General features: G+C 44.6%; 1 protein-coding gene across 1 annotated transcript in view; it reads right to left on the reverse strand.

Annotated features, from left to right (window-relative positions):
* TAS1R1 (taste 1 receptor member 1) overlaps positions 1-24088 on the reverse strand; it is a 180296-nt gene extending 156208 nt beyond the window's left edge. The window contains exon 1 of the mRNA XM_069610529.1: positions 23901-24088. Within this exon, the coding sequence (XP_069466630.1) occupies positions 23901-24088 (188 nt within the window). The remainder of the gene's footprint in view (positions 1-23900) is intronic.
* Positions 24089-26076: the final 1988 nt, after the last annotated feature.

The following is a 26076-nucleotide window of genomic DNA, read 5'->3' on the forward strand; positions in this document are numbered from 1 at the left end:
CTTTACCGTCTCCTCTTTTGGTCTTTCCTCACATTGGGCCTCATCTTAAGTTGGGGAGTGCGGTAAAAATGCTGCTATAATACTGTTACTACCACATTACCGCACTGCCCAACTAGGAGTTTTGCGGAGAGGTGGAGGATTCAGCCCCAGCTAAGAGCTGGAGGTAAATCCACAACCTTCCCACCAAAATAAGTACATTTTGGAAGATTTACTGCTGGCAGTAATACCGTCAAAATCTCCCATGAAGTTCTACAGATTCCAATAAATGGGGACTAACACCGCCTACCATCACTTGTAATCTGTCGGACCAAGGGGCAGTAACTGTAATTCTGTTTGGGGGTATCTCGGCAGATTTACTGACAAGATACCCCCAAACTTGTAATGAGCCCCATTATTTTGCTGATGACTCACATATATATATCAGACCTTTCCACTGCTACTAATTTGGTAATGGCAGCCTGTTTGCCTGTTATGCCCAAAATGTCTGGCCTTTCCTACAGAAGCAGGAGAAGGTTATAACATGAAACCATCCAAAACTTCTTGGTTTGATAATAAATGTCATAAGGCTACAAAAAATCAACTAGCTGCTTTAAAGGTCCCTTCATTCTGTTCTGCTGCCCCCACCACCCTGCGTTCCCTTCCTCCCGCATCTTATCCCCTTCCTTCTTCCATCTATTGTGTACTGTTTCCGACATTGTGTTGTGCTCTATTGCATTCCTTCCTCTAGGTTCCTGTTGTGCTCTGTGCCTTGTTGATGGTATTTCATTTGTGTTGTTCTCTATGGTTTTGATATTGTGTTGTTCTCCACGGTCTGTGGCAATACATTGCATTGCCTATATTCTTCACTTCCAGGTTCCTTTTGAGCTCTTGTGTTTTGCTTTTCGGCTCTGTATTAAATATGCTTTCTTACTTCTAGGTTCCTGATTGCGCTCTGTGCTTTGTTGTTGGTTATGTACTGCATCTGATTGTTAGGTCCGTTTTTCTTGCTCTTTGTTGTTCTATTCTATCTCTTGTGTTACCCTCCTTGTACCTACCTCCTGTATCCCCCCCTTCTTCCTGCTTGGGCCACCCTCTGCCTCCCCCTCCCCTCTTATTCCTACCTGTGCCCCCTATGGTGCTCTCTGTCTCACTTAGCTTCTCTAACTGCAATTCTATCGACTATCTTATCCTTCTCACTAAGTCTGGCAGGAAGAAGCTCAAAAGAGACATCCTGGTCTCCACCCCAGGCCTCCCTATCGCTGATACCTACACCAGTGCTTCCTCCAGACAGACCCTTACCAACATACTTTTTGTTGTTCCCTCTCCAGGCCTATAGAACCCTCATATGATGTATGTTCTCTCTCCTTTTTCCTCTTCTCCCATTAATGGTGGTACTCAGTGGGAGGCCCTCCCGGCCCCCTTCCACTCCTCTAAGACCATCATTAATGTCTATTTAAATGGTGCTGTCTTGGTCTAGGGCCCTGAGACCAATCTCCTCCTTTAAATAGATGCTTCCCATGCTTCCCGTGCCTTACCAACTTCCTTTCCTCTCCTGCTATCCCTTCTTATCCCTCTCAAGCTCCTCTGCCACCTCCATCCTCAGCCACCTCACAGGCACCTCCTGTTGCTTCGCAGGCCACAATGTTGCCTCCTTCCTCCGCCACCCCTCTGACCTTTCTTCTTTCTCTCTTACTACTCTGCTTTCTCTTCCTTTCTCCTCTGCACAACACTTCTGCTGGGCATACCTCCAGCCTGAACCCCTCCCCAGAAGTCATTCAAATGTGGCAGCCTGCTCCACATCGCTACTCTCAACCCTCATTCAGCTGTCAAACATTCCTCTGACATCTGCTGTCTCCTGGAAGAGCTTGATTTAGATTTACTCGGTCTCACCGAGACTTGGTTCACAGCCACCTCAGTCACAAGTTTTGACACTCTCCTTCCTGATGGCTACAAAATCCTCTCTGAACCAAGAACCAACCATCTTGGTGGGGGTGTAGCCCTGATTTTCCATGAGTGGATCCCTGCTTCAATCATACCAATGCATGACTACGACTCCTTGGAATGCCTGGTCTGCAGGCTCCCTATCTCTCCTGGCCTTTCTCTCACTGTAGCCAATATCTATAGGCTGTCAGGTCAGGTTGCCCTCTTCCTCTTTGAGGGGGCTGACCTTTCCTCCTCCCTCTTTACCTCTTCCTATTAACTTCTCCTCCTCAGAGACCTGAACATCCAGCTGGATACTACCAGAACCTTCTTCGGGACTCTTTCACAACCTCTGCGACTCTCTCTCTCTCTATTTTTCCCTTTGCCCGACTCACTCTGCAGGGCACCCTCTGGATGTTCTGATCTCCTCAGACCTTCCCTTCTCTAACCATCTGACCACTTTGCTCTCTTGGAGTGATCACTTTCTCCTTTCCTCCCACCTCTCTCTCTACCCCTCAGGCAAGTTGGACTGGCCACAGCGGCCAATCGGCCCGTGCCCAATGAGATCTGAGGCCCTGGGGGCCGGTCTTCTAATGTGGGCCGGTGTGCCAGGTTACCTTGGCTCAGGGCACTGGCTGGCTTGCCTGCGGGCTGCCTGCAGCCCGCTTAGCAGCCATCACCCGCCACAGCGGATGCATTCATTAAAGAAAGGTAACACAGAAGTGTTACCTTTCTTTGATGAATGTATCACGTAGCCGTAGGCCTGCTGGCCTGGCAGTGCCATGGGCCCTGAGCCGATCCGGCGCCAGCATGATGCCAGTTGTTGCAAATGCAATTAATCAAAACAAAAGGAGCGGCTACTGGGGGAGCCGCTCCTTTTGTTGCGATTCATTGCCTTTGCAGGCCCTGTGCCCCATTCCTTTCTCATCTTCTTCTCTCTCCACTAGGCATGTAACGGTATTCCGTACCGGTATAAATATCCTCATCACTTTCATTTAATTGTATTTCATTACTGTTACTTTATTTGCAACGGTTTACCGAATTACCTTCATTTTAATACATGTGCGGCATGCGCACAGTGTGCTGTGCAGTCTCTGTGCACAATGAGCGGCGTTAAGCACCGTGGGCACAGACAGGCACTGGATTCTGTGCTCCTTTCTCCACCCGAGGCTGAGCGTGAGAGCGCAGGCAGAGTCTGCCTGTGCTGGGATGCCCTACCCCCCTTCCCCATGCTGTAATCAGAGAGATAGTTACACGTGTAGCAGGGCAGCGCTCGTGTAGTAATGCCCATGTTTAACTCATTAAAGTTAACTGCCCAGCCCAGTACCCACCACTGGAGCCTGAGCCATCGTGGCCCACTAAAGTCCCTGAGAAGATTCGAGTCACTGGAAGCGTTAGTGGCAGGCGTGTGTGCCACACCGGCATTGGAGCGGGCGCCCTGCTGAACCCTTATCTGCAGCTAGCTGCTCTTAGTTCAGGTGAGTTTCAGGAGTCGGGACCTGTCTCAAGTCCTTTGTATTTTGTGCTCGTCCCTGGTATGTGAAAACTATGTTCAGCAGTGGCACAACACCATTGAGTTGATTGGGCTTTAGCTCTCCCCCACGCCCATGAAGGTTTGTGTGATGTTGACTTGACCTGGCTGACCTACAGCCATGGCTGGACCGACATGACACATAAGTTAAAAGGCGCCTGGGCTTCGTGTAAACAGAGGCGCTGCAATTACTAACACAACGCATTTCACTGTTAGCGGTGCACCTGCATTCGTATGTACTGTGCAACATAAATCCCAGGGTTGAACTGTGTTTTACCATGCCTCTAAACAGTGGCGCTGTCTTTTGAGGATATGTGCAAGATGGTTAAGCTTCTTGGAGAACGAGTGTGACTGCCTGTATGTGTGTGAGCTAGAGAAAGCACGAAAGAGTGTAATAGATTGGGAGATAGAGACTTTCCTTGGCTAGTGTTGTTCTTCATGCTCCATAACCAGAACGCATTCCAAGATGCAAAAGATGGCAACTTTCTATGAATAGCCCTCCAACTTGTTTTAAGAGATGACCGCTCAGAGTTGCCCGCCGTGCTTTGTGTGTTAGGTTTTGAAAGTGGAAAGTTTTGAAGTTCATTCATACATGGTGAGCCATTTTGCATTGCTCTGTAAAACATAATCTAGACTATGTTTATATTATTTGGAGCGGTTTTTGAGAAGCATATTTGCCTAACAACAAACATACCAGTCACTCAATATGGGTTACAGAATGGTTAGTAAAACCACAAGCAGATGGGATGTAGAATACATTATTATTTTTATAAACTGTTTTTCAGGAGGGCCAAACAAAATGTTGGTGAGGAAGTGGGGGTATAGCCAAATGAGGTCGTTATGGGGTTGTGTCCCATTTTAGCTTCGGCTTTATAATAATTCACTGGTACCACCAGATGGCAAATGTATTGTATGATGTGGACAAGGCTCTTTTTGGTATGTATTTCTGCTCACTAGACAGCACATTCATATTTTGATGTTGGCTGTCTGGAGAGCAATGTGTAACATTTCTGCTCTTTTTATATTTTTCGGGCAGGCAGGGTCATGCTTTGTGCTGCAAGAGGGCTTCCCAGAGAGGACATGGTGGATTCTTTACCAATGGGAAACCAAGTATGGGGGAAACGTTTGCAGTGAGAAAGTGACATCCCTGCTGCCATCTTTCAACCTTTGGGTGGCCAGCATCCCTGTCCATAAAATCAACTCGACAATTAAAAAGAGAAAAATGTCAGGCTACACATTAATGCGAGAGGTGCCTGGAGGCAATGGGTAGTGAAGAAATAAATTGCAAAATCAAAGCAATGGTAAAAGAAATGCTGGCAACTATTGGAAAATGTTTGTTGGTAAAGTGCAACCGAGGTTTGCCTTTACTATGGGAAGATTTTGAATTTGGTAAATAGCAACTAATGTTTGCCAAGAAAAACTTGCAGAAGCACCTAATACATATTAGATGTAGAACCACCACAAAAGAACCTAATCGCTACAGAATAAAGGGGGTAACTTAAGGCATTGTAGTGTTTCCAGATACACCACTAAAACCACTACATTTAATAAAGGTTACACACCGAACAATGAAAGAAGACACATTGTCCGAGAAGGAATGTTATATATGCTCTAATGCCCATGTCAAATGATTTACAGAAGCAAATTACGAGACCAGTTATGCATACATTTTTAGGCAATTGAAATCGTGTAGTGGGGTTAGCACTTGCATGCCAGGGGAGTGATTGGAAGCGTAGATGGGGTACAGGAGACTGCCCATTCTCACAGCAGTCCTTAAGTGGGTGCTTTAAGAGGTAAAGGGCAGCTTTTAACATTGAAACTTCACCAGAATAGTCTCATTGGAATGTTTAAAGAAGTTAGATGCCCCCATACAAGTACGTTTGCCCTTCCCCCACATTCTCTGAAATTAGCGCCTCCATCAACATTTGTTTGCTCCACCGACCCCCCCAGCCCCTGAAATTTTAGTCCAGGCGCACGTGCACCCCTCGAAGGGGCTGATGTGCTCACTTACGTATGGCAGACAAGTGAGGAGGGAAGCCTTTCCTGAAACTGGCGGCATTCAGGTTTGACTGTGTTTGTGCAAATGCAGAAAAATGTACTTGCACAAACGCAGTGAAACTTTAAAGCTGCTACTTTCAAAGGCTTCCACCGCCCTTCTTGCTCAGCAAAATCAAATGCTCACATCAGGCCCCCCCCCCCCACAGATGCGAGCCAACTTACAACCACAATATGTGTACTTTCACATCTGAGGGTAGGGGCTTATGTGCAGTTGTGCACACTTTGTTTTTCTTCAGCATATGTGGTATGGTAGGTATGACATCTTTTATTACATGGCTACACTGACATTTTGGTGCAGCCAGTCTAGTCATGTATTACTGTGGCATGGCCTTATAGGTACAAGTGTTATAGTGTACAATCTACTTTTGTTTCTCAAGAATATCTTTCAAACGTTGCTGTCCATGGCATATAACAATTATCAAAACAGCTAAATGCATAGATTCCCCTCTGCTGAGTTAAACTAAAATAAAAATGTAAGAAGAACTAAGACAACAGTGGCGTCACTCTTGTTTGTGTTTTGTGTCTTGCTGAAAATGTGTGACTTTTCCTGGCAAAATAGTATTTAAGATAATGGTTAAACATGCGTATGTGCTATACCGTGATAACCACGGTATACCGTTATGTCACATTAAGGTTATCATACCGTCAAAAAATCAATACCATGACATCCCTACACTCCACCTGCTGCAGCCCCTTTCCAGCAGGGAGTCCCTGGCTAGCGGCTACCCTGCGACCCCTTCCCTTCCTGCCTTTGATGTCCGTGCCCTCTGCGCCAGAGCCTGCTGCCCATCAGTGCACTTTGGAGAGAGAGCAGACCAGCTGCTCCCACTGCAGTTTAAAGGAGAAAAGAGGGGTTTCCTGCAAGAAAGGAGAGGGCTATCCTGGAATCTCTGGGCCAGGAATCTGCACCAGTGGGTGAGCCGGTGTCACTCACATCACCGACACACAGGCGGGCTGCAGAGGAGCCAGTGGATCTGGCCAAGGCCCACCGGCAGTATGGTCTACACAGGCATCCTGCACCAGAAGTTGGGCCTTCAGGTGATCGAGATTGCCGCTGATGAGGAGTTGCCAGAAGCCGTGCTGGTGGATGACCTGGCTGTGGTGCATGGAGACACAGCCATCGTCACCTGACCGTGGACACCCCCCCCTCCTGCCAGAAAGAGGTGAGTAACGGTGGGTGGCCTGAGTGCTGTGCAGGTGGGTAGGGAGGCATGGCCTTGGGGCTCTTGGTAAAGCTCCAGGGTGCTGCTTGCTACAAAGACATCTTATGTTTTAATCTTTCTCTGCTGGCCACCAGTCACGCTAATTATTCCGAAAAACATGCACAGTCTTTATGGAACAACAAAATGTGAAATGTTTTTCGTCATATCGCTCAATACACTGAGCAACAGAAATGCTTTTTTGGCCCGAGCTAAGATCCTTTTGTTGTCCACGGCCTTTGAGCAAAAGTCTGCATCAACAAAACTCCAGAACAAGCACACACCGAGGGTGAGAGGAGGGCAGACGGCAGGGTTGCACAGTCAGAGAGGAATGCTGCACCGTGCTGCGCACTCAACAGTTAAATATACGTTTCTCTCCAAGCAAATCAGAAATGAGACGAACCCCAATTGCAAGGCAAATTAATTATCAAATTGCATGACAACATTTACTGTGGAACTGATAAAAGTGTAGCAACTTGGACGCAACGCTGGAGCCTCGCTCCTACACATTCCTGTGCTTGTGAAATTACGCTTCCCCCATTTGCATCTGGTTTGCTTATCGCAGAGGGCAAAGAGGAAGTGAACTAAAGGGTACAGGACTTTCCATTACTTCTCAGGGAAATCTGCCTTTATTCCCTTACTGTATGTTACCTGGTATACAATCCCAGGACGGTAGGAATGACCACTTGTTTTTTTTTCTATAATTTCCCCCCTGCTGGGGATTCGAACCTGAGCTCTGCCCCCGTAACAACCATCTGTTAATCCTCATTATGCTTACTCTAAAGTGCTGGCTAAGATTTGTTTATTTCAAAGGACTGCTTGCACATGAAGCCCATTCCCAAGCATTAGGGCAGCAATCTGGGAATTGCTGGGGGCACAGGGGAGCTTGTGTAGGCACAGAGGTGTTGGCAGGTAATGGCAGGGGTGTGTCAGTGGCCATGGTCCTGGGCATGGCCCTTAAGAGGAGCGAATGACTGGTGATTGCAACGTGAGGCTGCATCAAGCTACATGCTGAGGGGGGACAATGACACACTAATTCACATGTGCCCCCACCGATTTAGGCGCTAAATAGATGCATGGTTGCAAAAAACACAGTCCATATGTTTTAGTGTAGCGAGTATTCCCCATTCTAAACCTAAGTGAAATCCATAGTTGTCCCGTGAATGTTTGCCTTTTGTATATTTCATAATGCGATCACTTCGTATATTGCGCATCGTTGCAGATTCTTCCCCCAAGTGCTGCAATAACCATATCACATCAAGTGGTCATTGACTTTATTGTGCCACAATAAATGCTTTGTTGTAATGTGTCTCTCTTTCCCAACTCCCTGGCATGATGTTCAGGATGTTTGTTTGCATGTATGAGGTAACGAGTGCTCAGAGTATGGGATGTCCTGTGAGTGCACCGCTTTCCCTATTTTGCCAACCTCTGAAGCCTGAAAGAAGATGCACGCAGGCTTGATATGTGGTCAACTTTGCACCAGACCTGCAGATCAACTTAACTGGTCTGCTGTTAAATCTCAGTTACCATTTTAATGGTTCCATTACAAAATAATTGCTAATTTTACTATAGCCGATATGATAGCTCAGTGGGTTGAGCGCTCATTGCTGCAATGTGAGTGTGATCTGCAGGTTCGAATCCCAGCAAGGCCATCTCAGCCTTTCATCCTTCTGAGGTCGATGAATGAGTACCAACACAGGTTGGGTGATATTTTATGCATATTTGTTCAATAAAAAAGAGCTTAAGCGTAAGTGCTATAAAATGTCATATTTCTATGAGTGTAACAGCTCATTGGAAGCATGCGCAGTTATCAAAACCTTACCCTAACATCCCCAACCTATCCATAACCTCTCCCTAAACCTCTTTCCGGTTTCCCTACTTCCCCCTTCCTATCTAACCATCGTCACCCTAACCGTCCTTCCCTGCTGGGGTTGCGGAGCCCTGTATAAGCATCGACTTGCAGCAGGTCCCAAAACCGCAGTGGGGGTGGTTGGTTCATGCCACTCCTGCGCCTCGGAGCTGTGCACCCTGTCACAGAACTGTATGCAGAGTTATGTTATTTTATGAGTTGTGTTGTGATGTAACAGACACATGAACCCTCCATAAGTGCATTTTCTGTAAAGTTGTGAATTGACGCGATTCACGGATGATGGTTTGAGGGCCACTTTTTTTGAGGCGAGGGGTGGGCCACTTTTTTGAGGCAAGGGGTGGGCCACTTTTTTGAGGCGAGAGGTGGGCCACGTTTTTTTGCGTGTCCGGGCCTATTTCTTGTCCCAGTCCGACCCTCCCCTCAGGCCAAGCTGACTTCAGCACTGCCACCTACCTTCTCAGTCATCCGACCAATGAAGCGTGTGTCATTTGAGGCTTTTGACGCCACTTCCTCTCCTCCGCCTGCACCTTTAGCTGACTCACACCCTGACACAGCCCTCTCTAACTTCCATCTCTCTATCTCTAACACTCTGGATGTCCTTGCTTGAAGCCCAAATCCAAGTGCAACTCTTAGTATGACTCTGACCTTGCCATGTTTTAACTCAAGTTTAGGGCAGCGGAGAGGAAGTGGAGGGTATCGGGTGCACCCCCGACAAAATGGCCTGCCGCCTGCTCTAAAGGCAGTGCAGACTCTCTGTCCTCTCTAAGGTGAGAGTCTATATACAAGCCTGTGTCTCTGCTGCACCTAACAACTCGGACAAACTTTTCAAAATCTGCAAGGAGCTGGCCAATCTTGCTGCAGTCTCTACCCCTCCTGTTCCCTTCCAGGTCTTCTGCACGGCCTTGGCTTCTCATTTCATCACTTAAACTCCAGACATCCTGTCCACCCTCTCTTCCTGTACCTCTTCTTCCTCCTCCTCTATCACTCCTGGCCTGTCTCAGGCCATCTCTCCTCCTCCTTTCTAGACAAGTCTGATCTAATAAAGTCTTGCCAAAGTAGGTTCTCCCCGGGTATAAATCTAGCTGGAAGGAGGGTTGGAGGGTCATTCATTATTTTTCAAAGAGAGGAGACCAGGAGAGCAGCTGAGCAGAGAGGGCAGTGCCAGGCTCTGCCTAGATATGTAGGGAAAGATAATGCATTTATTTTCGTGGGGGGCAGTAAACTGGATGCTATAGTACATGACATTACTTTCAGTGGAACCAATAAGCTGAATGCAAAAATAAAGACAGCAAATGGACATGCACACTGAGCACATTTGAAATAATCCATGTTATGGCGAATGGGCCATCTGTACAGTTTGCAATGAATACATATGCTAACCTAAATTAATTAACTAACACTTTCCCATCAAATAACACTCCCCAATAATTAATTTGCCCTTTAACAAAACAGTGCAAAGTGATTCAGATGACAGATTCTGTTTTTGTTCAAGTGGAAGTTTAAATGTGCATGCAGAATGCATGGGCTTTGCTTCCATTCAGAAGGCTCTATTGTGTGATCCAGGAAGCAATGGATACAAATACATGGGAGGAGGTGTTGGGAGAGAGAAATGCCATGATTCTAGAAAGCTGGGGTGATGTGAGACATCAGGGAAAAGGGCAGGTTCAGTAAGATTGATAGGCCTAGAGTATAAATCTAGCTGGAAGGAGGGGTAGAGGGTTATTCATTATTTTTCAAAGAGAGGAGATCAGGAGAGCAGCTGAGCAGAGAGGGCAGTTCCAGGCTATGCTGAAAGGCAAGATTTGCTCCCAGGCAGCAGTCTGAGAGGATGGGTCGCAGAGAGGTCGCCGGGTTCTAACTGGGCTGTCAAGGTTGCAGAATTTGCAACACTCCTGTTTGCTGATAAGACACTTCAGAGAGGGGCTTTTCATGATAAACAAAACAGAAGTCTTACATATTCGAAGTGAGTATTGGTAAAACTTGAGAGGCGTGCGGAGAGTATGTTATCTTTTCAGTCAGTCAGAATTAGACTGTTATTTTTGAACAGAGATGTTATTTTTCTTTCTCGCATTTGTAATTGAGAACACTGTGGCATAACGGAAAATGAAAAAGTTAGCTTGTTGATGTTATTCGCTTTTGTCTTTTCTTTTAGATGGTTCACTCTGTCTACTGTCTTTGGGTTCAAGGTCTGCCTAAGCGTTGTGAAGTGAATGCATTATTATGAACACAGGCTAATCATGCATCTGATGCAGAAATGTTAATGTATATTAAGCGCATATAAAAAAAGAAAAACATTTTGAAAACAATGAATCTGTGGGGTTGTGTTTTCTGTGCCTATGTGAATTCATCAACCAGGAGGGGAAACCACAGGGAAGCGCCCCAGTGTATCAAAAGCAGTAAAATATTTTACCACATGTTCAAAAGTGGGAGGTAAAGTTTGGGAACCAGCTAACAAGGTAGAAAACATATGATGTATGTATATTGTGGATCATTGAACATAATGAAGAGTGTTATGAACAATCCGTTAAAGACGGTAGTCCAGTTTCGTACATAAGTGACTGGAATGGCAGTTAGTGCTGTTTTGCCCCTGCGAGTGCTAAATCCATTATTGTGCTCTTACAGTCAACACTAAACAGAATACAAATATTAGAGGGGGAGTCTTGTCCCATCATATATGGCATTACTATAAATACGCTGTCCTACCACATTACCACTATTTTACCATGATACTAAAATACCACCCAAGTTATGTAATAGCCCTCTGACAAAACCCCTAACATTACCTCTCCTGTTCCCTCCGAGGCGCTCTGCACGGCCTTGGCTTCTCATTTCATCACTAAAATTCCAGACATCCTATCCAGCCTCTTTTCCTCTGCCTCTTCTTCCTCCTCTTCTATAACTCCTGGCCTGTCTGAGGCCATCTCTCCTCCTCCTTTATAGACAAGTCTGATCTTTGAAAGTCTTGTCAAAGCAGGTTCTCCTCTGCTCATCCAGAAACATTCAAAGGACCACATCGACACCCTTGCTCCAGCCTTGGCTGATTTCTTCAATCACTCCTTTGCCACTGGAACTTTCCCCTCCCCCTTAAGGACTCCCTTGTGCACCCGATTCTAAAGAATCCCTCGGCCGCTCCTTCCTCTCTGGCTAACTATCGCCCCACCTCCATCAATCCTTTGCTGGGCGAACTCTTGGGAAAGCTGGACATCTCCCAACTTAATCTGCATACTGAATCTGTTGGTTGCCTCCACGGCCACCAGTTTGGCTTAAGAGCTGCCAGAACCACAGAAACTGCTCACCTGAACACCTGTGAAGACCCACTCTCAAATCCTGACTCCAATCTTCCTTCTGTCCTCATTCTCCTCGATCTATCCTCTGCTTTTGATGCGGTCAACCATGCCATGGTTGACCTGCTCGAAAACCTATGTGACAACATGGGTATCACCAATCAGGCCCTGACCTAGTTGACATCCTTTCTCATGGACCAACCCTCTCAGGTCCAACAGGGGTCTTTCCTCTATTCTATTTCTCTCTCTACTTGTGGTGTTCCCCAGGACACTAACCTCTCTCCCTGGCTGTTGGATGTATACAAATTGTTTGTATCTATTTGCCCGTGGCCGATTTGGATGAATTTTATGCACCCGTTTTGAATGTAAATACATGGAGGGGAAACCCCCCGGACCTATCCTCCAATCCCCCTATATAATGCATTACCCCAAACCCACCCCCCCACATATATTTGCGGTCAAAACGGCTGCAAAAAACTCAGCCAATATGGTCGCGGGCAAATCAGCCACGGTCAACTTGGGCAATACTTGGCTGCTCAATCAATACCTGGCATCTCTCACCCACTGCATCGCTACTTTCTGCTCCAACTTTCAGTGTTATGCGGTTGACACCCAGTTCTACTTCAGGCTCCCCACAGCCACCTCTGCTCCTTCTCTCATACCAGACTGTCTGGCCGCAATTCAGGAATGGCATGCCACCAACGATCTCTGCCGTAATACCAGTAAAACTGAGATCCTCCTCATTGGGACACCTGCACCATCCTTTCCTCTCTCTCTCTGGCCACCCACTCAGGGCCCTCTTCCTGCTCCTTCCTGTGATGCTAAGAACCTTGGTGTCATCTTCGACTCCACCCTCTCCTTCTCTCCTCACATTTCTGACATCTCTAAGAAGTCTAACTACCAGCTGCAACTCCTGAGAGGTAGTCTTCCTTTTCTGCAAGACTTGTCCTTGGCCTCAAGCCCAGGGATTGTATCTCTCTGGCACTGAAATCTCTTCACTGGCTCCCTGTGGCTGCAAGGAACAAGTACAAGACCCTCTGCATTGTTCACAAGGCTTTCTGGGGCCTGGGACCGCTCTACCTCCAACTTTCTCTTCCAAAACATATTCCTTCTCAAGCTCTCTGGTCATCCACCTCCAGCTCTCTGAGGGTCAGACGCTGCTCCAAGCAGAGGGTTGGAGGCAGACCTCTCTCTTCGGCCAGGGCCTCCCTCTGGAATAGCATCCCTGCATCCCTCAAACTTGAGCAGAACCACCTATGGGTCCGGAAGCAACTCAAGACCTTCCTTTTCGCTCCCACTTTCTCTCTTCCTCTCCCCTGCTGATGAACCTAACTGCTCCATGCACTGGTCACTTGGATACACTCTGAGGTTTATAGTCATAATGTCGAAAAAAAAATGTCGACAGACAAAAATGTCGAAAAAAAAATGTCGAAAATAATAATGTCGACATCCTATACTTATAATGTAAAAAGTCATTTTTTCGAAAAAAAAATGTCGACATTTTTTTTTTGACATTATGACTATAAACCCTTAAAACTATCAACACCTCACCCAACACCCCCCTGCCACCCCCCCCCCCACACCCCCCAACCACCCTTTCACCCCTCATACTCAACACATACCAATTATTTATTTATTTATTTATTTATTTATTTATTTATTCAATAAATAAATAACCTAAAAAAGGATCATTTACTATGGGGGGGGGGGTCCCCCCCAACCCCCCCTCACCCAACACCCCCCTGCCACCCCCCCACACCCCCTCAACCACCCTTTCACCCCTCATACTCAACACATACCAATTATTTATTTATTTATTTATTTATTTATTTATTCAATAATTAAATAAATAAAAATTGTATTTACTATGGGGGGTCCCCCCCCCAACCCCCCCTCACCCAACACCCCCCTGCCACACCCCCCCAACCACCCCTCATACTCAACACATCATATATATATTTATTTAATTATTTATACATACACTAAATTAAATTTCGAAAAAATATCGAAAAATGTCGACATTTTTGTTTGTCGACATTATTGTTTTTCGACATTAATTTGTCGACATTTTGACTGTCGACATTATTGCTGTCGACATTATGACTGCACACCACACTCTGAACTTACAGCCTTTCTCCTACATGTCCAGTTGCCCTTGCACTGCCTCTGAGCTCCCCCAGCACTTAAGGGTTAGTTCCTGCAAGCCTGCAGTTCCTTCCCTCTGCACTTATGAGCCACCGGCTGGCAACTCTTATTGATTTACCTGCACTTCTCCCTTCCCCTCCCCCCAGGGACTTCTCCCCTCCCCTCTTCCCTGCAATTGTGCAATCTGAATGACACAAGGCCTAGTAAGATCGCTGTTATGTCCTCCCTTTGTTTCCCCCTCCTTGGCTTGTCATGCCTAGAAACACTTGTGTACAGGCACGTTATGAATGCCATATCATATCATGAAGGCCCCTGGCCATTCTACAGTTGATATTGTAACGGCAGGCAAAGAATATTAAAGAGTCATAGCCACCAGGAAAGCATCTCTCAAACAGGAAGCCTGGAAGGATTTATTATTGGCTCTGGCCACAAAAATACTCACACCTTCTGGGAACTAGTAAACTATGGCCCTGGCCACTTGACGAGACGTCACAAAGTGGTGGTTAATGTATTTGAGTCTATTTGGATGGATCATTTTAGCAACCTTTAGAAGGCGAGGGCCACGGAAAGAGAAGTATTAAGCAGCTTTGCGCCGCCAGCAAGTCTATCCTCGTTAAAGATCACATTGGAAGAAGTACCTACTACTTTCAACAAACTAGTCCTGGTTAAAGGTCCTGGACCAGATGGTATTCCTGTGGGTCTGTTTAAAAAGCTACAAGAATTGTGGGCCCACTTCTATCAGTTTGCCTGGACACCTTTGTAAAGCTTAATCGCTACTCCCAGTCCTGGAAGTCTGACATCATCTATCCAATCTACAAGAAAGGCCATGAGATCTACCAAGTTCCTACATGCTCATCTCTCTCTTGGACTCACAGTACAAGCCCTTTGGAAGAGTCATCCTGGCTAATCTCCAAACCTGGATGATCAAAGAAGACATTCTCCTGAATTTCAACTTGGACTAAGACTGGGATTCGGTGCCAATGAACAGGCCTTACATCTGTACAAGGTGGTGGATAATTCATTATTGCTGAAGAAGGAGAGAATCTACCTTGCATTTATGGACCTCAAAATGACATTCAATAAAGTAATCAGAAACAAACTATGGGGTTGTCTGAGAGATTACATTTGCTAGGAAGACCCAGTTTACATTCTTATTATGATCCATCAAAACTCAAGAGCATGTGTGTGTAGTGGAGGTGATGGCCAGTGCCCTCGATGGTTCTCGGTTAAAACAAGCGTCATGCCGGGCTGTGTTCTGACAACTACATAATTCTCACTTTATGCTAACAAATCTATAATGGAAAAATTAGAGGAACAAAAAACAGATGTCCCCCCATTTTGGCAAGAAATCAATTTCTATCTTGGCCTATCTTGGCCTTTGCTGGCGACACTGTTCTGCTTGCCAGAACACCTCGAGCCCTGCAAACTCTAATTAATCTCTATACCGATACTGATTTGATTACTGATTTAGATCTTGTAATGAACGTTTCCAAATCGGCTGTGATGATATGCCAAACAATCTCCCATAAAAGGCAGATTGGGCCTCTACCTTCCTTTTTTGTAAAAAAGACAGATGCCAGGGACCACATCCTATAACATGACTTTTGGGTGCTAAACACTCTATAACAACTAAACCGTATGGCTATAGCTGGCTATAGCTGGCGTATTTCATTTTGCCAGTGACAACCATTGTCATCATATTGGGCCTCAGAGCGCTAATATGGCATAGGAATTAAAATGTAGCCCGGTTACAAGTACAGGAAAATAAGTTCTTAAAACTGGTAATTGGCTCACCAGCTTCTGCTGCAAACTTTGAAGCATATCATGCTCACCAGCTATGGTTAAACAGTAGTGCTGCACTGTGCCAACACATTCTGCGTCGTCTTCTGTCCTCAGAATACAATATTTTGACTATCCCATTGCTCAATCATATAAGTTTCTCTCTTTTTACTAATGCCTCTGCACTATCTACCAACTCTGCTGCTATCACCAGTCAAGCAGCTGGGACTCATGACACAAGACTAGCAGAGCACTTGGCTCTCCTGAGGGAACATAGGGAACTAATGAAACCTTTAATCGTCTGCACGCTTTTGTTACACTTAAAACCCCCCACCCAAAACTACCTTGTTCATTCCTAAGATTTTAGAGAAAACTCTCATAACCAGAGCCAGGTGTAATGCCCTCCCTTTAAGGGCAGAAATGAGTTAATGGACAGCTTCCTTGCCATCTACCACCAGTTGCGGACTGTGTCAGGCGAGGGCTGAAGATCTGCTACGTTTTCTGTTCTTCTCACCGGCTTATGCTAAGATCCTCAGCAAAATTATAATTTTAACCAACGTGCCCTGCCATGTTTTCTTTAATTTAATGGGTGAAATCCCAGTGATTCCATGGACTCTGCTTTCCTACTTGAGGGTACTTTTAACAATCAGCAAAAAACTTCACTCAAACGTGCACATTGATTCTGTCTGAATAGGGGCAGCTTTTCTGTATATGTGGGTTTCCGAGCTTGTTAGTCTATTTTATTTTTGAAAGGTTAGTTTGGGACATATTGTGGTCACTTGCTGTTACTCATGACAGTTTATGCATCAATGTTATGAGTTAGAGATGTCAATTTGGACGAACTCCTCAAAAGTATCTGTCTGGTTCGTTTAGTATTATCCCCTGTGGTTCTTTATGACTGCACTTATTGTATAATGATACTTTGTGTTTGTTTTTAACTGTTAACTGTGAAGTGTTGTTTGGTATTTGTATCGTATTTTTAACAACATGAATCTATTTTGAGTTACTTGGATGCATGCTAACGTCCTACATCTCAACCTCTCTAAGACAGAGATTCCTTTCTTTCCTTTCACCACTTTTCCTCCTCCTTGTCCCATTCCATCTTCTTCCCCCTTCTAATCTTCATCTTTCCACCTCTGCTTACAATCTTGGTATCTACTTTGATTCTTTCCTCTCTTTTCCTAGCCCTATCACCAATACAGGCCATTCCTGTTGCTAGCAACTCTTCGATATACGCAAAGCCGTCCCTACCTGTCTTTGCATACCACCAAGCTACTACACTCTAGACTGGTTCATTCCCACCTTGACTATTGTTCTGCTATACTCATTGGTCTCCTGGACTATCATCTCGCCAAGCTCCGTTCAATCTTTAGTTCTTCCATTCTGACCTTTTGCTGTCTCTCTTCTCGTATATCCATATCGCCCTCCCATCTCACATTTTCCTTCCTATCCTTTGAATGATATTTACTTTCAACTGTCTTTGTATCATATTTATATGTATACATTGGCTAGCTCCTCCCATCATGCTTCTTGACTCTCTTTTTAGGACCTCTTACCCTCTTTCCATTCCCAAGGCCGCCTCAGTCTCATGATTCCCAAACACTCTCTGTATCTTCCTGCTTCTGGTCCTTCTGACTCCTGGCACCTAAACAATGGAACTCCTTCCCCCTTGAAATCAGAGCCTCTCATTCTTTCTCTAACTTTCATGTGAATCTAAGAAACCTTCTTCTGTCCATTCACTAAATCATGTAATGCAGAGATGGTTTGCTCATATCTACTGTTTTGTTTTGTGATTTTCTGTGCAGTACTTTGGTGAAAGCATTATATAAAATCAATAAAATACAATACAAATACACATTTTAGTTACTGATGTATGACCTGCGACAAGGTTAGTAGGCCTACCCTGTCAAGAGGGGATGGGCACCTCTATGGGTCTGGGTTGGTAGGCCTACCAGAGCAAGTCCTACCATAGAGGGTAAAGGTGTCAGGTGGCATGGCCACAATCATTGTCCCCTCTTGTACTGCCAGGTTGCTTGCATACAGTGCCACTGATAATCACCCAACACCTTCCTTGCATGATGTTGCCCAATCTCTCTCTATTTATTTCCAGAAGATTACATCTCCCTGCATCCCTTGGAAGAAGAAGAATAATCAGATAGATATCATAATCAGAACATTTCTCATATATGGTGACAGGCCCTTATCTTATCCCACTGTAAGTCCTGAAAGAATTTACCCAGTAGACCTAAAAGTAAAAAGTTAAAAATCAATTTATTATGTCAATATGACATATATCAACCATTAAAACTCATAATCAATAACACCCAACAAGGCACAAAGCAAATCATATACCAGCACACTAGAATCACACATCAATAACAATAAAAAACAATTTACCATACAGATACAATTTCAGAAGAATGATAACTCAATCCAAATAATGTGTCCCAATTTCATAGTCCCAACAAGTTTCTTTTCATCGCACCACGCTGGCAGAACATTCATCAGCGGATGTCCTTTACAAGTTGGTGATTATGTTCCAGATCTTTGTGCTTTGTGTGGACCTTACATGAAATCATTCATTGTAGTGTAGAAAACACACGAAAATTAAAACAAAAGAAAAGGAAAAAATACCATATCACCAAATTACCTATCAATGTTATAATTGCACCTATACACACCATAACATTTAATGATTAAAGCATCATGGTGAAGATCTGTGACGCACAAAGACAAACATTTTTGCATATGTAGAAATACCTATTAACTACGGTTTATAAGGGTTGCCGTCGGAGTAGATGATGGATTTCTCAAATCTTTCTACAGAGGAATTGGCCAAATTCTAGCAACAGATTGATATTGTGATAGTTCCGTGTAGGTTTTGATTGAGGGGCATTGTTATAAGGCATTGCGATCCTCTTATTCTGATTTACTGATGATGCAGGTTAATTCACTTAGTATAAATAATGGTACTGTGTGATGATACAGCCAAGTGCGTTGCAGTGCAACAATGTGCAATAAAGACTTGAGGGGTTGGAACGATACCTTTCTATATAGTACCTGTACTGTACAAGATTAGGGAAACCAACATGGCTGCCGGCAGAGTTTGACGGCAAAAACTAGTCCGTCTTTTGTGTTGATGTGACAGCAGCCGTTTAAATAAGACATGGGAAACAGCGTTCTGATGGCGCAAATTTACTTTGGTCTAAGCGTGGTTATCAAGTGTTGATGAAGGCTTTGCAAGGTGGTTTGGAGGTGATTGTCTGCACTACTCCGCTAATACTGCAGCAATATTATCACACCGTAAAGTAAATTAGTTAATTAATCACAGGGCATGTTCACAGGTGTCTTAGCGATATTACAATGCTTTGAAAGTAGTTGGATACATTGTTAATGATACTTTACCAGGCGACTCACAATCAATTAAAGATGCGTGCGTGAGAAAGGCTAAATATCAGTGTACTGTATACTTTATGATCCTTAGATTGCACAAAAGAAAAGAAATGCATTAAAGAAACACTAACCATGAAAAAGATGTCAACAAGTTTGGGCTATTGCTAAGTCATTACAAGGTAGGAGAGGTTATATTTGGTTATTGACTAGTGGCTGTTGGTGGGAGTGTAATGGTGGACTCCTGTTGGAAGAAATACTATTGTGACTAGTGCTTTGTTATGTTTCTGTTGACAGTGAGGCTCGTGTGGTATTTGGAAGCATTTGAGAGTTATTGGATTCCAAATTGAATGTAATCGTGGAATTAATACTACAACATGGCAGGAGCATCATGAGTAGGTGGCAGGTATTTCTACATATACAAAAATGTTTGTCTGTGTGCGTTACTAACGTTCACCATAATGCATTAATACTTCAGTGTTATGCTGTGTATAGATGCAATTATAGCATTAGTAGGCAATTTGGTGATACAGTATCTTTACTTTTCCTTTTTTTAAAATTATTTTGTGTTTTCTAAACTGCATTGAATGATTCCATGTAAAGTCCACCCAAAGCACAACAATTTGGAACACCAAAATCACCAACTTGTAAAGGACATGCCCTGATGTTCTACCCACGTGGTGCAATTTACAGAAACATGTTGGGACTATGAAATTGGGACATATTATTTGAATTGAGTTATCATTCTTGTGAAATTGTGTTTGTCCGATAAATTGTTTATGTTTATGTATTGTTATTGATGTGTGATTCTAGTGTGCGGGTATATGATTTTCTTTGTGTCTTGTTGGGCGTTATTGATTATGAGTTTTAATGGTTGATATATGTCATATTGACAAAATAAATTGATTTTTTACTTTTTACTTTTATGCCTACTGGGTAAAAATGTTCAGAACTTAGTGGGATAAGATAAGAGCCTGTCACCATCTATGAGAAATGTTCTGATTATGATATCTATCTGTCTCTTTTTGTTACTTACATAGTTGGGTCTGCCTCAGACTGCAAAGATAGATTGACCTCGACTGAGGTCCATTGTGGGGTTTTTGTGTATCACCTGTATTGGTGACACAGAGAAAGAATAATCACCAGGTAAACCAACGTTTCTCTAAGTGACAACGAACCTGTGAACACAAGCATCACTGTTTGGAAGAGAACAGCTCAGCGACCTTGAGGACCACAACCTACAACGTAGCAGAGAGAGGCTGCCATGCACACCAGAGAAACAGCTAACAGCAGTTAACTGCACATACACAGAGTGCTACAGAGATATTGTACTTGCTTTGGGAAAAGCCAGGACTGCTCCGCAACCACAAAAAAGGAGTAACAGGTCGGTGTAGTCCTCCAAAGAACTGGTACTTGTATGCCATGACTCAACAGCAAGAGCTTCGATTGCAAATCCACGGCTGACCCGCACACAGAGAAGGGGCAGGGCTTAGACCATCTTTTGTACCTTTTGAAGTTTGTATCACCACACAGCAGGGGAGAACAGGGAAAGATTGTCCCCAGAACCATTTGGGAGGGATACCCGATGGGAAGAAGGTCGGCAGTATAAAGGGCGACCTGGAAGACAGGAAGTTGAAGGTCAGTCTGGTGTGGTCAGAGGAGGAGCAGTTTGACCAAGAGACCAGGAAGAGGAAGGATGGTGTAGAGGAGCGTGGAGGAGAATTATACAGACAGTGTGCAAGTTGGGGCATTGGTTGGTGAAAGAAAGTGGTATTGTAGTGAATGGGCCTCATTACGACCCAGGCGGTCCGGAAATAACGATGGCGGTAAACCCGCCGCCACCGTTGTTTCCGGACCGCCTGAGTCCGACCCCTGCAGGCGGGAGGTGACGTTCCCGCCAGGTCTGACCTGGCGGGTTTAACACCTCCCGCATGCAGGCGGACGAGGAAACACCGGCAGCATTACGAGATGCTGCCGGTGTTTCCATGATCCCCATTTCCATCGAGTCCCATAGGACTCAATGGGAATGGGGATTTACACCATTCCACCTCCGTGATTCCCAGAAAACCGGGGTTGTAATGCCCCGGTAATTCCGGGAATCACGGAGGCGGAATGGTAATACGAGTCCGGCGTTAACCAGGCGGTTTTACCGCCTTGGTTAACGCCGGACTCGTAATGAGGCCCAATGTGTATGTGTGTGAGTGGAGTGGTAGGAGAGAGTAGGGAGTGAATGAGATGAGTGGGAAAGTGAAAGGAGAGTGAATGTGATAGATGGGGTGGGAGGAGTAGTGGTGTGGAGAGAGGAAAGTAGTAATAGTGCGGAGAGGATAGAGTAGTGGCGGTGGTGTGGAGAAGGGGGAGTTGTAGTGGTATGGGGAGGAGATAGTAGTATTTCTCTGGAGAGGGGAGGGTAGTAGTCAAGTAGAGAGGGTAGTAGTGTGCAGAGAGAAAATTAATGGTGATAAGTAAGATCGAAGTGTGATGGAAGGAGTCATAAGAGAGAGGAAATAGGACCATCAAAGGGACAGTGGAGAGAGTGTAAGGCAGAGAGGGGAGACGGTGGGCAGAGTTAGAGCAAGGAGAGTATAAGGAGAAGAGAGCAAGTGTTAGGGAGACTCCAGGAGAGGAATATATGACCATGGCAGGAACAGTAAAGGTGAATACTTGATTGTCTTAAAGGCAAAACCCTTAGGTCATTCTTATAGGGGAAACCAATAGATAGGAACCGAGGAAGAGGTTTAGATAAAAAAGGCGTTAGCCTTTAGGCTATTACCAGAAGACAGTATTTTTAGGCAGTATGGGTTACGATCGCTGATGGCAGTCCGTGTTCAAGGGACGCAATAGTTAGGGTGCAACTGCCCCTTCCTAGGTTAGAGCGAGAGGGACAGCCATTAGGCCCACTGCTGAATTAAAAATAAAAGCCAATGAACTGTCTCTGGGAGTTGGTGTCTTATTGAACAACAAATGATGGCACCTGCAAGAAGAAATGTCTGGATAACACGCGTGCTACAGGAATGGATATTATGTTTTTCCTTTTGAATGCCATTGGCAGTGCCGAGAGAGAGTGGAAAGAGAGGCAAATCTATTTGCAGAGGCACCCATGTTGTACAATAAGTTTGATACCCAGGTGAAAAAGGTACAAGTTGGGGTGGATTAACAAATAAACATGAGGCGTGCCTTTGGTCAAGGAGCATCATCAAAGACTGGAGATTACCAAAACGATGCACGCCCTGTAGAAGAACTAACATGAAGATATTATAATAAGACTAGCAAAAAGTACCCGTACTCCGCACGGGTTCTGTAGACAGACATGGAAACACTTTCTTCAATTTTTGGAAAGCAATGATCCTGTAGGTCGCTGTTCCAAGTCGCTTATCGCTTGATGTGTTTTCCACCCTGAAGTAAACTAAACTGAGAATGGGAGCACGTGGATGGCTTATATACCCCAGACCAGGTATGGAGGGGAGGCGAGAGTTGGCGTGCTGCAGCATACTGGGCCCTACTGTGCGCTCTCCCCACCTGTCACCTCACCCTGGAACAGTGATGTGTGATGCGGTGCAAATATCTTGGGAAACAGCGTGTCCTGCGGCATTGAAACATGGTTAACGAGGTGCCATAGGGACCTTTGAGTTTTGTGTCTCGTGTCTGACACTTAAAATGAGCTTTGTCTGGTCCTTCTATGACCACATTGAGATTTCACCGATCAATTTCAGGCAACTGTAAAATCTGGGGAAATAGATGGGGTGTGCAAATGTATTGTAGCCAGTGACGTCCGGAGGGTGCAAACAGGTAACTCTGCAAAATGTGGTGCAGATTGGTGGAACGGTGAAGAATAGTATAACGAACAAACAGATTTTCTGCCTTATTTAGATAGATAGATAGATAGATAGATAGATAGATAGATAGATAGATAGATAGATAGATAGATAATCAATATAGGCCAGGTGTTTTCAAGCGCATGCCCAATTATTTATTAAGATGGTGGGCACATTAAGCACGTGTTGGGGAAAACAATTCACTTTTTGAATTGTGTTTTAATTTCCTATTTAATTGCAATTCGGGAAGGTATTTCTTCACAGGTGAGCAATTCAATAGGCCAGACACCAGTGAGGAAAAGCTTGTCACCCGAGTGTGCAGCATTTGTTTGCCCCAACCATCAAAGATCCGCATTGCTTGGAAGAAAGGACTCCTCTGAGTGAATAATATGAAGCAAATGAAAGAGGTGCATCTGTGCAAAAGAGCAGCATGGACAGAATTACATTATATTTGCACATCTACAAAAACAGTTCCTACATGTGTCTAATATTTGCACTGACGCTAATGCAATTGCAGGTGCGTGTAAGGTGCCCTTTCTATGCCCATTCATTTTAGGACACAAGGACAGGCCCTCACTTGTGTGCATGCGCAAACATAACGTAATCGTGCGTGCCCAAAACGTGTAACCATCAGAAACAACATCCCTTTGTTTTACCAATGATGGACTATGATGGAAATCAGGAGATCTACGTTCAAGTTAAGAGCGACTCAAAGGTCGGTAGAGCTGGCCAGACAATGTCAGTCAGACTCCACCTGTTAGGAAAACTTTCAAATAGGCGAGAACCTCGTGGAGCTTTATAAAAAATGAACTACAAGAAGGCCTAAAATGAAGCAATTAACTGAAGACAGACAACAAAGGTTTTATTTATTTTTTTTAAAACAAATGCACAAAGACTGTTTTACTTGACCATTCTCTGTAGCCCACTTACCTCTGGCATATGTCAATCTCTGGTTTTGATTTCGAGACTGTTTTTCCACGGTGGATTGGGAAGGCTCCAGCAATGATGTAATCTCCTGGGCGTCGAAATTCGGAAAACGGAGCTGCATCTTGGCAACCAAAGGCTAAATTTGCCCTCGAAAACAGCAGCAGACCGAGCACGACAGTGGAGCCAAGCATCCTGCGTGCTGCTAAGGCAGAGCTGTGCAAACGCGTGCTGTGGCGTATGCGTAAAAAGGACCTAATTTGTTTCTGCTTTGGTTATTTGCATGAAAAAACCTCAAGAACACGGGTTGTCTTGTCTGAATGGCTTTTAGGTTTGAAGTACTTTATAAGATTGATAATGTATACCTTTCAATCATTTACAAGGCTGTCGGGAATCTGGAAGTCGTGGTGAGTGCGAAATTAGTTGACTGTGTTATACTTGTCTCGCAGAACGCTAAAAGGCCGCACAAACATTTGATGTGATTACTGTGAGGAACAAAAATGCCGAAGACAAGCATTTCAGTTCTCTAGCTTTTTAGACCCTGGCAACCCAAAATCCTTGGAATCAAAAGAAACAGCAGGGTCTTCTATGCCACAAAAAAAAATCCCTTGATATTCCTACCAGCGAATTACAGGTACATGTCATGACCGTGTGCCATGATAGCAGACCTGCAGTGTACAAAAAAGAATTCTATCTCCAGACAGGAGGCAAGCATTATGCTGCACATTCTTTAATACAGCAAGTCACAGAATTTCAAAATGTGAACATTAGCAAACAGCATGCAATGCTGATTTGCTTAGTAGCGTGTAGAAGAGTATCGGATGTTAGGGCATTAGGAATAGATAGGAAGATTTTTTACCCAGAAGGCGTAGCTTTCAGCATAGCAAAAAGAACAAAATGCGATTCAAACATTATCTCCTAGCCCTACTTTCCAAACAACAAGAAAATCTGCGTAGCACAATGCATAAAAGATTACGAACTAGCAACAGCCACCATTAGGCCATTAGGAGTGACCCAGCTGCTTATAGCGCCTTGGAAGCCACATCATGCCGTAGCCACAGCCACAATATCCCGAAGGATCAGAGAGGTTATGCAGTGGGCGGGCATAGACTTATCCAGATTTGGCGCGCATTCTGCGAGAGGAGCAATGGCATCTAGAGCCTTCACAGCAGTGGTGTCATTACAAGACATTATGAAATCAACTGATTGGTCTTCAGAAGCGACACTTAAGACTTTTTATTGTAAACCAGTCTCCGAAATATCTAATAGAGTTGTAGAGAGCTTTGAACAAGCATAATGCTCACCTTCTGTCTTGGCATAGAATGAAGATTGCCCATGCTTACAGCACAGGGTAGTCTTGATTCTATTAAAGACACGGAGGCGAGCATTATATCCCGCCCACAATACGCCTAGAAGTTTCATGTGTATAAACTCTCTGACGTATTTCCCACCCTTACAATTTTGCTCTCAATTTCTCATAGATGAGCAGAAGACGGCTTGAGATGTACAAAGTGAAAGAGAGCAAGTTTTGTTTTTTCTGGAGCACGTGTCTAAGCTCAGTCTTACCAGATCAACCGAGGCCCTGAAACAAGAGTTGGAGTCCTCGGAGCGCAGAAGTATTGGAATGGTGCAAGAGGTGTTATGTTTCAAGTTCAGGCAGAGTTTCACTGCCAAAAGAAAGAGGAAAGAACCCGGGCCTGAAGCTACTTCTACTGTACTGCAGGCTCTAATAGGTGGACAATGGGAGCCTTAGGACTACTGAACACTAGAGGCTCATGGGGTTAGTAGTTTTCAGTTAAACTTTTTAAACTCGTTCACTTTTCATGTCATCTAAATAACAAAATGAAAAAGTTGATTTTAAATGTTCAGATTTTGAATTGCTGTGAGTTGCAGTATTAAAGAAAGTACAGCTTGATGCTCGCCTCTGTATCTTTAATAGAATCAAGATTATCCTGCGCTGTAAGCATGGGCAATCTTCATTGCCACTAAGAAAACTCTTCAAGACTCCATTTGGCGGCCATGTCTAGACTCCATTGTACACACACATGTTTGCAAGGACCACAGGCAAGCCAGGCACCTAAGCAACAGTCCACACGGAGCTCTTACAGCTGCCACTGCCCAATGGACCATCGCAAATAATGTTCACAGATAGTTTCACCAAACTTCCTCTATGCAACGTGTG

Source organism: Ambystoma mexicanum, chromosome 8 (assembly GCF_040938575.1).
Source record: "Ambystoma mexicanum isolate Mex_15411 chromosome 8, UKY_AmexF1_1, whole genome shotgun sequence".
NCBI classification, from domain to species: Eukaryota; Metazoa; Chordata; class Amphibia; order Caudata; family Ambystomatidae; genus Ambystoma; species Ambystoma mexicanum.